The sequence below is a fragment of the Sphaerodactylus townsendi genome, linkage group LG01, assembly GCF_021028975.2.
Source record: "Sphaerodactylus townsendi isolate TG3544 linkage group LG01, MPM_Stown_v2.3, whole genome shotgun sequence".
NCBI classification, from domain to species: domain Eukaryota; kingdom Metazoa; phylum Chordata; class Lepidosauria; order Squamata; family Sphaerodactylidae; genus Sphaerodactylus; species Sphaerodactylus townsendi.
In genome coordinates this window covers 122,284,535-122,301,035 of record NC_059425.1, presented here as the reverse complement: position 1 = coordinate 122,301,035, position 16,501 = coordinate 122,284,535, and the positions used below count along the sequence as shown (strand labels likewise).

Genomic DNA, 16,501 nt, shown 5'->3' with positions numbered 1-16,501 from the left:
GGAAGGGTGGAAGCAAGCAGGAGTGTTATCTCTGGGGCTTCCCTTCCCGCCAGTTTCCCAATGGAGATTGGGATGTGATGTGCGACCCGTTTGCCGCCCAGCTCTCATGTATATAGTTCATGTTGTTATGTTATTGATTATTAATAAACGGGCTGCGGCCCATTCCTTTCCAGCCTGTCGTTGTTGTGTGTTTATTGAGCAAAGTAAGTCTCACCATCTGCAGCAATTATTGTCTGCTCCATTCTGTCCAGGAAATCTTCATTTTTCTTAATGTTCTGAAGTGTCGATACTTGTGTCTCTAGCTGCTGAACTTTCTCTTCTAAAAGAGCAACCAGCTTACACTTGCTGCTGGTGTAAATACCCACATTGCCCAGCAAAAAACAACAACATTCCACAGCTGTTGCAGGTGACTGCAGCAACTCCCTGACTGTATATATTTAGTAGTCTTCAATAATGTTTCCTTCAAAAAGTCTTGCCTATTTCACCAAGGGCTTGTTCATTAAGCTCCAGGGAATGAGACCTAGTTTCTGGAGCCTCTACCCATGTCCAGACTCTAACTCACCTTCTATTGTCTCCCCCAAGATTGCTGCTTACTGACAAACAAAAAAACTGTGCGTGCCACTTTGCACACGCCACTACCTCAATGAGAGTGCTGGGGACAGCTGAATGGTTGTTAAATAGAGGTGGTAACTCACCAGAAACCCCACCTCGGAGAAGCCTGAGGCAAGCCCACTGCCAGGAAAAAGAAAAACCCTCTCTCACACACAAAATCCTTCCCAAGCCCTCCAAAAATGTGCACAGTTAAAAATTTAACTTTAAGAATACCCCTCAAAAAGCACAGCTCACCTTTTGCTTTCTGCCTGCTCCTTTTCTGCTTCCTCCCAGAGTTCAGGGCTCATGCCTCTGCCTATTCTTTTGCATGCAGGTGTTATACTCACAGGTAAACTGCAGGCAGTAGGAGGCATGAACAAAAATGTATGTAATTAAAACATAATTTTGATTAGTGCATGAGAGAGTAATACTCTTCTGATTAAACATTCCCTTCATGATATTTTTGCTTTTATAAGCATAATTATATAAAATTGCAGGACTTTTATGCAAAGAATAAATGGTATAATTCATTACAGGATGAAGTTAGAAAAGTCAAAAGAGAAGTTATTGCTGAGTACTGTCATAAGTAAGTACCTGAAATATATACAGAATATATCTACAGTAGTCATCAGGGTCAAGTTTTGATTCATTGAGATAGGAAAAAATGGTTCACAGTGTTTACAGAACGGGCTTGTCATCCAAAAATCTACCTTGGTGGCATCATGAAAATTGGGCTTCCTTCAGCAATCAGGAAGTATACTGTCAAATGCTCTCTACTTCTCTAATGGACTAATTTGCATTTTACATGTCTCCTCCCTGAGTCCACTGTGAAGATTTTCCACTGGATATCAGTTGTGAGTTACCCACTGGGAATTCTGTTCCCAAGTGTGTGTGTGTGTGTGTGTGTGTGGGGTGCTGATTTGAAAGGCAACCACAATGCAATGAGAGAAAGGATGTAAGCTTTCCCCTTCTGCCATTATCCATATCTGAAAAGGTTCCAGGGAGCTACTGTTTTCCCAGTTGTGTGTTCCATGTGTATTAGGTTTCTCCAACTAGACACCTGACTGTAAGGGTCTGATTAGATCATACATGAAATGTGAGATGGCCTAACTTGCATTTAATATGTGACCTGGGACTCAGCATAAAATATTGGGAGGAGGATGGTCAGCTCCCATGCATGGCCCAACTGCATGATGGATTTTAGTATTCCCTCCTTTCTACCCTATGTGCTTATGGTAGGAAAAAAATAGCCATGGGCGAGTGGACTGTTTGTTCCACTGTCAGGTTCTATGCCAGGAGAGTACAGATAAAGGCAAAGAGCTACTCCTGCAGGTCATCATATGTCATCAGTGCCCACTGAGAAACATTAACTTTGTTCTACTACTTTTGTTCAGATTTGTGGCCTAACACAAATTCATTATTTATCCATAATCATAAAGCAAAGACACAGCACTATGCCAGCAATAATTTTGGATCAGGGTATACAACAGGTAGATCACATAAATGTACCCCAGAGACACAACAGCTCATCAGAGCCCCGAACCAGCCAGTAAGAGCTGTATCCTGGAGAAAAGATCTGATAATGGGAGATTGTGAGTTGGATGTTAGGTTTTAAAGGTTGGGGGGTTGGAAATGATGAATGAATGTATATTATTTAACTATGAACTGAAATGTGTTATGTACTGACTGCTGAATTTTATCTAAGTCTGTTTTCTTGTTTTAAACAATTGTAACTGGAAATTCTTAATAAACTTATTAAAAAAGAAAAAAGAAATGATGAACGAGACAGAAGCGTTAAATTATTAGGAGTATGGATAAAGATCTGAGGAATATTTGATCTTTGGTTAAGTTTCCTTGTCCATGGAATTGAGCATACAAACATATGCCAGTAGGGCTGCTAGGTGTGGTGTGTAACTTAGTTGCAGCAGAATGTAATATTTTAAATATATTAAAACTGTTGGACATATGTTCAGTTTTAAGCCTAACATTCCATAACTCCTGGTTGATCGTTAACAAATTTCTTCATCTCACTTACATCTTTTTTCTGAATAAAATTTGTTTTTGTTCACCTTAAAAAAAGCAAACCATCTCACGCCTGCCTGCTTAACTCAGTTCCTAATACTAATTTTGTTGGATATCTATCCAGACTCAAATTTTGTCCCCTTGAAGAGTTTTTTTATTATTTAAAATTTGTTTTACATGTGCAATGGGATAGGTGGGAAAGTGTGTGATGGGGGGAAAATGTATGTGAGGTTCTATCTCGCCCCCAGGAAGTGTCATAGGATATCACAGGATATAACTGGCAGCTTATCCAGATGGCTAATGATAGAATAAATACAGATTCATAAGTCAACGACAAAATATATTACCAAAATGTAATAACAAACCAAAAACAGTTAGATTGCTATAAGCTTATAGGTTATTTACACATCACTTTGAAACTGGATCGGTGGGGAGAAACGGGACAGATGCAGGTTATTCTTCCCGCCCTTCGAACCTTCCAGACAATCAGAGTGTAGTGGGCTGTGCGCACGCTCGCAGCCTTTTTTTGGTGCCGTGCTAGGTGTGGCTACGAAGGAATGTACATAGGAAGCTTCAGTATAATGATTTTGATAAATTGTTTATGCATGGCTACGTTCGAACGTAAAAACGAGAAGAAGAAGAACATGAATATTCAATCAGGGTCGGAGTAGTGTTCCCCGCTCCAGCACAATAGCCATCTACGCATCTACATAGTAATGCGAAAAAAAGTTTTTTAAAAAAGTTCCCGCCCCAACACAACACAACAGGACAAGGAAGAACAGACCTGCTGAACAGATTGCGTGTTTGTGGAGAGTGTTACATTGCTTGAATCTGCGATAGACATCGAGGTCTTCACTAGACACATGCTGCAGTGGGGAGGGAGAAGCCGTGATGAAAAAGTGCTGTTTGAAACTTGGTTGTATCCGGCTTTAATTGCTCAGTGGGGAAATGGCCTGTGACAGTCTAAGGGAAATAAACTTCAGTTCTGATGAGCAGAAATGTCTTCATTTGAGACACTGATGCTGAATCTTGTAATGTCACTGGCAATTGTGGTCTTAGTGTTATAAAACCCCTAAGAGCATTGCATAAGGGCACATAAGAAAGCTTTGGCAAGTGAAGGCTTTGTTCTGTTATAAGCTAGGTAATGTTTTGTTAATGCTAGATTTATATACAATTTAGGGTTACCCATCGTATATCGCAATACTCTCTTCGAAGCCAGATCATTGCATATTACAACCATATAAAAGCTTTGCTAGAAGATTTCCCCAGTGTGAGAGACAAATACTTCATTAGAGGATTGCCACAAGAGAAGAAAGGGGAAAAGAAGAAACTTGAGAACGATCCCAGGTTTGTAACTGGTTGAGTGATTGTTTCCGGTTTCTACAGCCATTTAAAAAATCTTATAGGGTGAAATGTATTTACTGCTGCTAGATTAGAAGAAAGCTGATTGGTTGTGAGTTTTGTGGAAATGGAGGATTTAGTGGAACAATAAAGATGAACAGACCTTGGAAGCTGTATTTCTAAAACAGAGTGAACAGTTTCTAAATGGTTAATTAGCAGACCTGTCATAGAATAATAGAGGAAGAAGTGGCCCATGGGGTGAGGCTGTTATGTTTGTTCATTATTCCTTCTTGTGTCCAACTCTTTCTTGCAGAAGTTTAAAGCAGATTATAAGAGTAACAGAAGTCTCCCATTTATGTAGCGATCAATTCCATAAGATTTACTGAATCAGTGTCCTCAATACAGCTGCTTGGGTCTACTACATTAACCAGTCCTCTGAAAGGATTGTGAGTAAAGAGGCAAGACTTTGGCAAATGGGGTTTTACAGAAGCAAAATTTTGCTACCCTTCCCTTAGCACCATTCTGAACAGCTGCAGCAGAGGCTCAGGGGACCTTTCATGACAATTTCCTTCCACATCGCTGGGGTTATGGGCGTGGCATCCCCCATGATCTGGATATTTGCTTTAAAATTTTTGGCCCTCGCCTCGTAGCAGAGGCCAAGTTTGAATTTTCTTTCTTTTATTTTAAAAAAAGAAACTGTGTATATTCAAAAAGAATCTTTAAATATTTATTTTAACTTCAAAAAAGTATTTTAAAATTTTATTTTAATTAAAAAAGAAATAGTGTGTATTCATGGTATTAAAAGATAAAATATGTTAATGTTATACAATACTATAAATATATTTTATGCATTTCTGAGTTTCTAAACTTTTTTGTGTCATCTGCTCGACTTCATGTGTCATCTGTGGCTTCTGCAAAACTCCCCCCAAATTCCCTTTTAATTTCTTATGTTGACCTATGGTATATCGAAACCAAGATGAGGAAAGTCATGATGTGGAAGGGATAACTGTATTCTACAATATGAGAGACTGGGGCGGGATGGGGGTGGGGAAACTGGCCAAAATAGCCCTTCTTCAGTTTTGTATGAAGAAATGTTTGCTTCATTAACAGCGTTTGCTTTGCCTTCACAACAATGAAGGAGCAATTTTGGCCTATTTGTAATGTTGATGCAGCCCCCTAGATTGTCTACGTAATTCAGATTCCTTTTGTAACAATTTAGATCATTCCATCCACGATCCCGGAATTTGCTGTCTGCTGATGGACAATCCTTTTTGAATCTGTGGTTCATCCCCCATCCCTCAGAAACACTATTTATGTTTAAAATGCTGCCGGAAAAGGTTAGTATGTATACAGTCTTAAAATGGTCAAATTATAGAGATTTAACCAGTCTATGCCATACATATGGTGAAAATGGGTATAGCTTGGCACAAGAAAGTTTAAAAATTCAACATTGGCATTGGGATTCTATGCATGGTGTTCTATGGTTGAGATATCATAGTACAGTCGTCCGTCCCACAATTGTGGTTACAGGCACAGCACTCCCCACAATGTGGAAGACCATATAAAATTGTTTTTGCCCTCCGCAATCCTTTACCCCGCTTCCAGCCCAAGCCCCATTCCCAGGTTCTTCCTTCTTCCCTCTGGTCCTTTAAGGCCACTGCACCACATCATGCCTTCCTCCATCACCTCCTGCCGGCAGACTTGCCACCTCCTTGGCCTCTCCCGTGCCCTGGGCCTTCAAGTAAGTGAGACTCCAGGGTTGTGCAACTTTCCACCCATCATAAGTCAAACAGACTTCCCTCTGTGATACACCTCTGAAGATGCCAGCCACAGATGCAGGCAAAACGTTAGGAACAAGATCTACCAGACCAGGGGTAGGGAACCTGCGGCTCTCCAGATGTTCAGGAACTACAATTCCCATCAGCCTCTGTCAGCATGGCCAATTGGCCATGCTGGTAGGGGCTGATGGGAATTGTAGTTCCTGAACATCTGGAGAGCCGCAGGTTCCCTACCCCTGTACCAGACCATGGTCACACAGCCCGGAAAACCCACAACAATCAGTGACTTCATTTTGTTCACCAGCAACACATCTTTACATTTCAGAATCTTTTCTGACTCATTCCTGGCTACCCTTCCCAGTCTCAATAACCTTTTAGTTAATGATTATGCAAAGGAATAGACAATCTTTAACAATTTCAATTTCTTCACCATCAACCTTAAAGTTGTGCAGTTCCTCAGTAGTCATTACTTTTGGGTTGATGTTCAGCTGCTTTGGAACTTTCTGCTTTAACTTTCATCACTAATGGTTTCAGTTCTCTATTATTTTCAGTCATAAATGTGGTATAATTCACATATCTCAAATATTTAATGTTCCTTCCATCAATTTTCACTCTACCTTCACCTAAATCTAATCCAGTGTATTTTATATGTTCTGCATATAGATTGAAGAGACAGGCAGATAAAATACATCTTTGTCTGACACTTTTCTCAACTAGAAACCATTCTGTTTCTCCATGTTCTGTTCTAACATTAGCCTTTTGTCCAGAGTGTAAGTTGTGCATCAAAACAATCATAGTTGTGGCACACCCATTTCTTTTAAAACCAATCATAGCCTTTTAGGATCCAGTGAAAAGCTTTGCTGTAATCTATGAATCATAAGCCCCTTTTTCTTCTATCTGTCTCATATTCTCCTTTTTTCTTCTTCTTTTTTTTGCCACCAAGGCACATTTGATTTATGGCAACTCTTGGTGGAATTTCCAAGGCAAAAGATATTCAGAGATGGTTTTCTGTTGCTTGCCTCTGCGTCACTACCCTGGTATTCCTTAGAGATCTTCCATGCAAATACTTGCCAAAGTTCACCCTACTTAACTTCTGATAAATGATGAGATTGGGCCATCTTGGGCTATCCAGGTCAAGACATTGATCACCATAAATCTGCAATATGATCTCTAGTGCCTCTTTCTGTTCTGAAAGCAGCATGAACATCTGTTGTCTCATGTTCCATATATGGTGACAGTCTTTGTTGTAAAATTTTGAACAGCACTTTACTTGCATGAGAAATTAATACAATTGTCTGACAGTTGCTGCAGTCTTTGACATCATCTTTTTTTGAACTGGAATGTAGATTGAGCATTTCCAGTCTGTGAACATTTCCAGTTATTTTGTTTTCCACATTTGTTGGCATATCTTTGTTAATATTTTGATGGACTCAGTTTCTGTGGCTTGAAATAACTCTACTGTTATCCTGTCAGCTCCTGGTGATTGTTTTTCCTAGCTGCTTTGAGGGTTTTTTTCCCAGCTTCTAAAATTGTAGGTTCATCTTAAAAAGATTCTTTTGGGTAGGAAGCAGTACAGCAATGGTGGTTAGTACAAGGTAGTGGCCCAGAAATATACCACCCGAGGCCATGATCTTATCATTATCTTATTGCAGAGTGTGAGAATATTATCGAACTTCTTTTTAAAGCTCTAGGTCTGCTGAGATTCCCGTTTTTACATAACTGTCAAAGGAAAAGGTGCCCTCCCCTCTGAACAGGAGGGTAAAATTATGTCAGACAGGAAGAAAGAGGTTGTGTGTGGTATAAAAAAATATAAGAAAGTATTTGGAATAAAAGAATGAGATAGAAGCGGAAATAACAGACAGAGATTTGTTCCAACATCAGGGTGCTTATACTAGTGCAATAAAAGTTTTGTGGTTTTATTTATCACAGATATATTCTGCTCTGTTTCATGGACTCAGAATGCCTTAGGCAGCTTTTCCCCTAGTGCAAACATTTCTGTCCCAAGAGGCTTATGGTCTAAATCTGTTTTTACAATATACTCCCATGTTATGTCAGAGGCAGATTCCACATGGGCCAAAAACAGCGGTGTGAAAACGGTGCAAAAGGATTTAAAATAGTGTTAAAGGGTTTACACCATTTTCACACTGTTTTCACACTGCTGTTTTTGGCCCATGCGAATCCACCAGAGATTATTTGTAAACTCCTTTGAGATTCAAAAGCAGTTTGCCATGAAAACATTTAAAGGGTCTTTGGGATCACCATCAGAATTCACAGGTTTTTAACAGTAAGCTTTATTCTACTTTGGCAAGAGGCTCTTCTACATGTGCAAGATTTCCACCAGTTTCCCCCTGCCACGGTCAACCCTCCCACTCTATTTGCAAGAGTCCATGTCCCCAGGGACAGCGTTTCAGGTTGCACTGCAGTTCAGAATAGTGTGGAAATGTTCTGTTCCATGAGTACAGCTCTACTCATAATGCATGGGGTCTGGTCTATCTCTTAAACCTGGTTTAGGATTCAACAAAACTGAGAAACTTGTTGAGTCCAATCAGAAGTGGCTGAAGTTTCATAAGTGTTTTCATTCCCAATTCACCTTCCACACACACACTTTTGCAACGTGGATTTTAAGCACAATAATGGTGGGAATCAGTTCTAGGGGAGATGGAGCAGCCACTGCTAGACAACAGCAATATGATCTGTGAAGATTTTAAAATACTTTCTCCCTTTTTTGTCTTTTACGCAGGCTGGTTACAAAGCCCTGAGACTGACACTGCAAATCGTAGCAGCTTTTCACGACATCATTTCATACATTTTCAGCTTTGCTCAACTAGGAAGTGGTCCAGGTTGCTTTGATTACCTCTGTCTTGAGCATTTAACTGCAGATTGGGGAGGGACGGAACAGATTGGTTAGTAGCAAGTAGTCTGTCTTTAGAAATGAGACTCTGGCTTTAGATGTACATTTCAACAGAATATATCAATATATATCTTAATATATCAGAATATATCTTTATATCTTAATTCTTTATATCTTAATTCTTTATATCTTAATTCAAAGACATAAAAACATTATTTTTTAAAAAAATCTAAGACTGGAATCATGCGTAATGTCCAGTTATGCAGTGCTGTCCAGATAGATCTGTTTGTGACCAGTATAATGAGTAAGTCAGAATGCAGCAGGATTACCAACACATTTCATTCTAGTCTGCAAAGCACTGCATTATTAATTTTTAAAATTACATATCACCTCTTATCCAATGGCTCTTGAAGTAATTTACAATGCAAAATAAACATTAAAGCCGAGTTCAAATACAGTATTGCTTGGATGCTTTCTAATGACTTTCTTCCTGGGGTCAGTAGAATATAAGACTGGAACTGTATTATTGTCAATTGTAAAAGTGAATAGGTGGAATTCTAGAGAGACACTTCATCCTCATTCACCAATCAGCAAAGACTTCTATCAAAACATAATTAATGATCATACATATTATTTCTACGAATCACATTAGTAGAAAGGAGTAAAATAGTATGAAAGGGGGGCATTCATTGAAAATGCTGGGGGGAAGAATTAGGACTAATAAAAGGAAACACTTCTTCACCCAACGTGTGATTGGTGTTTGGGATATGCTGCCACAGGAGGTAGTGATGGCCACTAACCTGGATAGCTTTAAAAGGGGCTTGGACAGATTTATGGAGAAGTCGATTTATGGCTACCAATCTTGATCCTCTTTGATCTGAGATTGCAAATGCCTTAACAGACCAGGTGATCGGGAGCAACAGCCGCAGAAGGCCATTGCTTTCACATCCTGCATGTGAGCTCCCAATGGCACCTGGTGGGCCACTGCGAGTAGCAGAGAGCTGGACTAGATGGACTCTGGTCTGATCCAGCTGGCTTGTTCTTATGTTCTTATGAAAGAGTCACCCCCCTCCTTCTCTACAGTTCTTGCCTGAGAGGCAGAGGTGAATCCATGTGCACTTGCCCCACTATTTTCTGTTGAAGGGGGTAGTGTACCCCCACTCAACTTGTGCCCTTCCTCTTTCTACCCACAGTTTGAGTCACAGATAGTGTCACTGGCTGGCCACGACAGATAAGGGCAGTGTGTGCTTGAATGTGTGTTGTTTTATCTGCCCCACTTCCTGCCCCTTGGCCAGCATTCTGTAGCTCAGGAGTTTCTAGTCTATTTATGGATTGAGCAGTCAGGTCTATAGGTGAGATTTTTTTTACCACAATCTGAGATCTCTAAAAAGGAAAGGCTATTTGTTCACTAAAATACATTTTCAAGGCACTAGGGCACAAACCATTGGAGAACTGCATTACAAACTAAGGAAAACATAAATCATATAAGGCTAACTAGGTTAAACAGCCACTAGGGTTATCTTAGCATGCCTTTCTCTGGAATGGATGTAAGCCCACAGGAACTACAAAAATAGAGGCTGGTCAAGGCTTCACTCCATTTGTTCCCTGTTCCCAGCCCTTAGCTTGCACACTTCTGACACAGTACTCAGAACTTTTAACCCTTCCTGTCCTAGTGGGAAGGATAAAATTTAACCTATCATGAAACTGGAAGGAGATTCCCCTGTGTACCTGTTCTCCAATCAAACTAAAGAGCACACCCAAAACTTTTTATGAACCACTCACTAAATCCAAATATCTTGTCCCTTCTTGGCAGGTGGGTAAATGACACCACCCCCCTCCTGCCAGTCTGTCCGCATAAAGGAAACTCATCTATTCCAAGCCTGCAGTTTGGAAAGTTTATGGTTCTGTTCTCAAAAAAAGAATATATTATCTGAGAGCATAGCCTCTCTGAATATTATCTTGCATCTCTATATCACAACAGTTACATTAGAGCTTTTGCGGCTAGTTGATGATAATTGAGATATGTCTTAATTTTCTCTTGAATTGAAACTATTTTGTGGGTATTTCCAGCTGTTGGATTGTATTTGACTTAGAAGGGTGTTTCTAGGTTTGCTAATATATTTTCATGTATGTTTTCACCAGTGTGTTTATTTATTTATTTATTTACTTACTTAATTTATACTCCAACTATCTCCCCAGGACTCAAAGTGGTTTATATCATGTACATTTTAAATTGATGGCCATCTTGATGGCCTTTGTAATAGCAGAACTGTGGGAAACAAATGTTGTAAATCAATCAATCAATCAATCAATCAATCAATCAATCAATTTGTTGTCTTCCATTTTATCCTCACAACAATCACCCAGTGTGGTAGATTAGACTAAGAATGTGTGAATGGCCCAACATCACCCAGTGAGCCTCCACAACAGAGTAGGCATTCTATCCAGAGTAGGTATTTTCTCACATCCTAGTCTGTAACTGTAACTACTGTACCACACTGGGTAAATCACATTGTATGCCACACTGCTGTTGAACAATTGTGAGCAGGGCATGGGTAAGTCATGCAAGTCAGGTGGTAGAAAGTCACCCACTGGTTGCTGACAATCTTGTTCCTGATCAATCCTCCCTCAAAGGTCAAAGGGCCCTGAATAAACAAGGTTGGCCCAAAGCTATGATGGCACAAATACCTTCTTCAAAATCCTTTCTGAGGGCAGGTAAGAGCAGGGCTGGCTCTTAGTCCAAGGAATCCAAGCAACTGCTTAAGGTGCCACACTCAGGTGATCTTGCCAGCAGACCACTGAGGCTCAGTCTTCTCCCAGCTGCTGTTGGCACAGGAGAGAGCAACAGGCATATCATGAATCCATTGTTGCCTCCTGGATCTGTGCTACTGCTGGCTGGATCTGAGTCAAACCTCTCGTCTGTAAGTCTTTGGGATTCACCTGGCTTACAGTAATGACAGATCACAGGAGGCACATGCAGGCACAGTAGCTGGGTCTGAGATCCATGAGGTGCTTGCTAGTTCTGTTGGTGCTTACATGGCTCAGGAAGAAGAAGTTGCTGCTATCAATTGGGGGTAGGTAGCAAATGCCTTGAACTGACCTTAGGACAGATCTGATTTGCCTGTTTTGTTGCAATCTTTGAAATATGGCAATAAGTCAGAAGCCAGCAAAACTATTTCAGACCTGCTTCCTTCTAATAAGTCTTCAAATCTTAGCCCTGAATTGAATTAAAAGGCTTCAATTCAAAGATGGAAATAACTGAGATCAATAAATGCCAGTGTACATGTTGCTCTGTTGTAGGAACAGAGCTTCAAGAGCTACAGAAAATGATAGACAACCTCCATAATCCCTCAGATCCAAACAAAGTAGCCCAGATGCTGAGCTTGCACAGAGAAATTATTTTTATGCAGTTTGATGCAGCCGTAAGACATTCTATGCGGTAAGAGACCAAGATTGCTTTCTTCTTCATATCCTAGTTGACAGGTAAGTTTATCAAAGGCTGGCTGGAGTTTAGCATAGATCAAGAATTAAGACGTAGATGCAATTTGTGGGGGGGGGGGGGCGAAGAAAAATATTGCAGAATGTGTTAATACTGGATGCAACACACAATTGCATGCAACTTTTTAAACAGAATATATTTAAAAGGCTGATTATCTGAGAATGCGGAAAACAAGGGACAGGAGATACTTTGATCTTCTTCCCTCTTGCTATCTTTGTGCTTAAAATCATATTACAACTTCTGTAATATACCTGAAAGAAAAACTATATCAGTATCTTTTTACCTTTTAAGTAAAAAAAGCCACAGAGAAGGGGGCAATTTGTAAGCTGTTCCACTACTTAAATCTCTAGCTTCCCAAAGTTGCATTTAGTTTTAAAAAGATATTGGTGGAGGTAGCATTTTCTGTCTAGTTTCAGGCTAAACAGATTATAGTTGTAGCACCTGACTGTTTACACTTCATGTGTTCCTGCAATTAGGAACTTCTAAAACATTATAAAAAGCAATTTCAGTGTTTTGGACTGAAGCCACTTGCTAAGACAGAATATACTTCTGTTAAATTACTATAGTGTATGATCTGTACCGCACTGAACAGAATGAAATAGAGCTTGAACATAGATAGTATTTAAATTTTTTAAAATTGAATGATGTATTCCTCTACCTTTGCTCATTCCCACACTTCACCTCCAGCTGTGTCTTGAAATTCAAAGCTTTTACTTATTGGTGGAGATGTCAGTAAGCATGGATAACATCCCTTCCTCCTAATATATTGCACATTTTTGTTTTGTTTTTGAGCCACAACATAGCAGAAAGTTTGAGGTATACTACTACCTTGACCAGTCACTCTATTGAAGGCTGCTAGAAATTCCAGATAGATAATAACGGCTTAGTCCTAGGGTGTAACTATACTTCAACATTAAACAGTCATTCCCTTTCCCCAGGGTCTAACAGGAAATAAAGTTATTTGAAGAAAATCTATGTGATCTAGCAGAGTTCTCAGCATGCTCATCAAACCACAATTCTCAGATCAAGGAAAAAGAACCTGAAGAGTTGTAAAAGCACAAAACTTGTATAACTTTTATAATTGCTGTATAACTTATACAAAACATTACAGTGCAGATATTCCTCTTACAGTGCAATCCTGTGCTAAGTTATTCCATTCTAAATAAATGGTCCTAGAATGGAGTAACTCTCCTTAGGACTGCACTGTTGGTCCAGTAAAGTTTTATAAAGATTTACGTTTTATCATCAGCGTTGAGCTGACAAGTATTCTAGTGAATACATTTGGCAAGGAGAAGATTCAGCTCCAGGAAATGACAGAATGATTGCTATGTTCACCTTAGAGAAGTATTATATCCTGTTAAGACACAAAATGTGTGTCTTGTCCAAATAGTCCTCGGTTTTTTTTAAAAAAAATACCCTCTAATCCATCTGTCAATCATAGATGTTCAAAAAGCATCAAAAAACAATTTAATAAAACTTGTAAAACCACTCATTAAAACAGCATGCCTTAATATCAGTATTGATGCATCTTTAAAACCTGCAGCTCCATTAAGTTGTTTTTTAAATTTATGGAGATGTTTTGGAAAGCAAAGAATAAACATCATCATGTACTTTTAAAATGTGATTATTATTTTTGTGATCTTTCAGAAAAGCATTTTTATCTTCTGGGAATGTCTCTGCCTATCAGAGTATTACAGACAACATCTACCACGGGTTACCTCCCTTAAGTGCCTGTGTTGTTAGAAGTGCCTTTGCTTCCCAACTCCTACTTCCACAGCTGCTGGATCCATTTGGTCACAGAGTGAGTACAGAGGACTTCCAAAGGTTCTTCCCCATTTTTCCTCATAGCCTTTTTTTTCTCATTTGTACCACACTGTGTACTGACAAATGAGTATGAGTGTCTCTGCCCTGAAAAATGCCAGAGCAAAAGAGTGCAGTGGGGAAAGTTCTGTTATACTGCCTTATGTGTTTCACCTGTGCTTCTTCAAGGGGATCTATAAGAATACAAATAAAAACAAGAATAAATATATTATTTAAAAATAATCAAAAGAGACATTAAAAGACAGCACATAGTAAGCATGTGAAAAGTGCACAGATAGAGACCCAAAGAGATGTAATACAGGTACAATGTAAGGTTGAAAACACAGTTCTTAAAACAACATGTATTTGTGTACAAAACTCCTGAACTTACAAGTTCTTTCTTTCTTTCTTTCTTTCTTTCTTTCTTTCTTTCTTTCTTTCTTTCTTTCTTTCTTTCTTTCTTTCTTTCTTTCTTTCTTTCTTTCTTTCTTTCTATCTATCTATCTATCTATCTATCTATCTATCTATCTATCTATCTATTTATCTAATCACCTGTATAATAAACTTAAGCAGTTCCCACAGAATCTTCTGTGCATTATGTTAAATCTAATAAACTCATTCATTATATGATGGGAAATTGCATGGACAAAGAACAGTATTGGGTTTGAGGCAGGGAGATTTGCATACTGGCACTTAGATGTTGGTAAGTCTAAGAGCTAACAGTCTAAGAGCTAAGCTACGTGTTTCAGCAAAATCACATGGTAATCTTTATTAGTGTGTATTGTTACTGATATGCTGCTATATGACATAAACATCTTGCCTCTGGAAAGCTAGCATACCAGGGAGAAAGGAACATCCATATCTTCTGGAAATATCTCTGCCTATCAGAGTATTACAGACAACACCTACCTACTCATCTCTTTCATTGCAACAAGTTCTTTATTGCCATTTTCTGCCTAGCAGAAACTTGGACAAGCTTTCGTGTCAATGGAGAGTGGTTTAAGAATGCCAGAGTGGATTGCAAATTATTGTAGCTTTCTGAACCTAAAATTCCCTGCTGCAGGCCCTAATGCTGTTTCCCTGGAGAACGTTCCTAACAAATCGAGGTCCGTTTCCTATCATCATTAGCAATCTGAATAACAACATACAGGTAATATATATTTTTTCCAAGTTTGTTTTTGCACATCTTCCCATTGTATTGCCACTGGACCTGAATGAAATACATTCCTTGATATTATTATCAGAGCTGAAATGATTGAAAATGATTTATTATTACCTTCTTAAATATTTTCTAGTTGAATTTACTATACGTATCTGAAGATTCCTAGGGTTTCCCATTCTTTCTAGCTATGCCTGTGTGGTCTGAATGACGAGGATCGAAAAGTTGCACATGGGGAGCTGGTTGGGATGCAGTTTGAAATGGAGGACATACTCCGGAATAATTATGAAGTTCTGGATGATCGCGGGGAAAGGAAGACACCTTTTGCGAAGGCAAGAATATAGATAACAGTCCAACCCATTTATTTACTTAAGTTAATTCTCTCTTTCTTTTTCATGTTACCAACTGTAGTTCAATTACACATTTTTACTCCTGCACTATTAACAAAACCCACGGGACCAGCAGCAGCGCTCAGCTGTTTGTGGGCTTGTGCCACCTCAGAGGACTGTAGAAGGAGCTGTACATCTGAATGTTCCACAACTTGGCAGATTACTGATTAAATGAGAGTGCCAATCAAGAGAAGGGTTTAGATATGCAGCTTTTAGCTATTTGGCATTGCTGCTTACCACTGTGGATAATAATGAGATTGTGGAGCTCTTTTGCTTTTTTAAAAAAAAAGTATTTTTATTTGGAGATCCAATTTACAAAAAGTAGTTTGAATACACTGTGATGAAATACAAAAAATAGCATTCCAACATTCAGTAATCCACAGAAGAGCGTTTCTTCTAGTTAGCAAGTAATGTATGGTAATAACAAAAAATAGAATACATCTGACCAAAAAGAGCAGCTTTGTTGTGAAGGAGGAAAATATTGGGGTTGGGGCAGTGATGGGATACAAAAATTTTAGTAACAGGTTCCCATGGTGGTGGGATTCAAACTGTGGCATAGCGCCAATGGGGCTGGGCGGGGCACGACAGGGGCATGGCCGGGCATTCCGGGAGCGGGGCATTCCTGGGCGGGGCTGTGGCAAGGATGCAGCCGCTGCGCTGGTCCTTGGGCGGGAAACGAATGCACGCAGGTGCAGGCTGCCATGCACACCGGTGCACCTCCTGCTAGACTGCTTCAAGTGCTGCACGCTACTGCTGAGAGGAGGGGCGTAACTAAGGCAAAAATCACATGGCAAAATCACCAATTAGTAACCCCCTCTCGGCACACACAAATAATTAGTAACCTACTCTCGGGAACCTGTGAGAACCTGCTGGATCCCACCTCTGGGTTGGGGTGATCACAACTGAGGGAAAAGCAACAATGGTTTTTGTTTTTTGGTTTTACAATGGTTGCCTGGTTTAATTTGATTGCTGGTTTAGTTTGATTGCTAGCTAATTTTTTTTGGAAAGTAATCTTTCCATCACAGTTAATTGCCATATGTTTGCATACCAAAGCTGTAGGCTAAAGATGAG

The 16,501-nt window shown here is 39.5% G+C and overlaps 1 protein-coding gene across 7 annotated transcripts in view; it reads left to right on the top strand.

Moving 5' to 3' along the window:
* The window catches only part of LOC125430762, a 107,970-nt gene that overhangs the window by 61,676 nt on the left and 29,793 nt on the right, over window positions 1-16,501 (top strand). For 6 of the 7 annotated variants that reach the window (XR_007244223.1, XM_048492995.1, XM_048492977.1 and 3 more), the window contains 8 exons: window positions 1,128-1,177; window positions 3,793-3,960; window positions 5,174-5,291; window positions 8,473-8,635; window positions 11,884-12,022; window positions 13,730-13,883; window positions 14,946-15,032; window positions 15,230-15,373. Coding sequence is in view for 6 of the 7 variants with exons in the window: in XM_048492995.1 (XP_048348952.1) it covers window positions 1,128-1,177; window positions 3,793-3,960; window positions 5,174-5,291; window positions 8,473-8,635; window positions 11,884-12,022; window positions 13,730-13,883; window positions 14,946-15,032; window positions 15,230-15,373 (1,023 nt within the window). In the remaining variant the exon portion in view is untranslated. The remainder of the gene's footprint in view (window positions 1-1,127; window positions 1,178-3,792; window positions 3,961-5,173; window positions 5,292-8,472; window positions 8,636-11,883; window positions 12,023-13,729; window positions 13,884-14,945; window positions 15,033-15,229; window positions 15,374-16,501) is intronic. The other variant, XM_048492987.1, reaches the window with a different exon arrangement.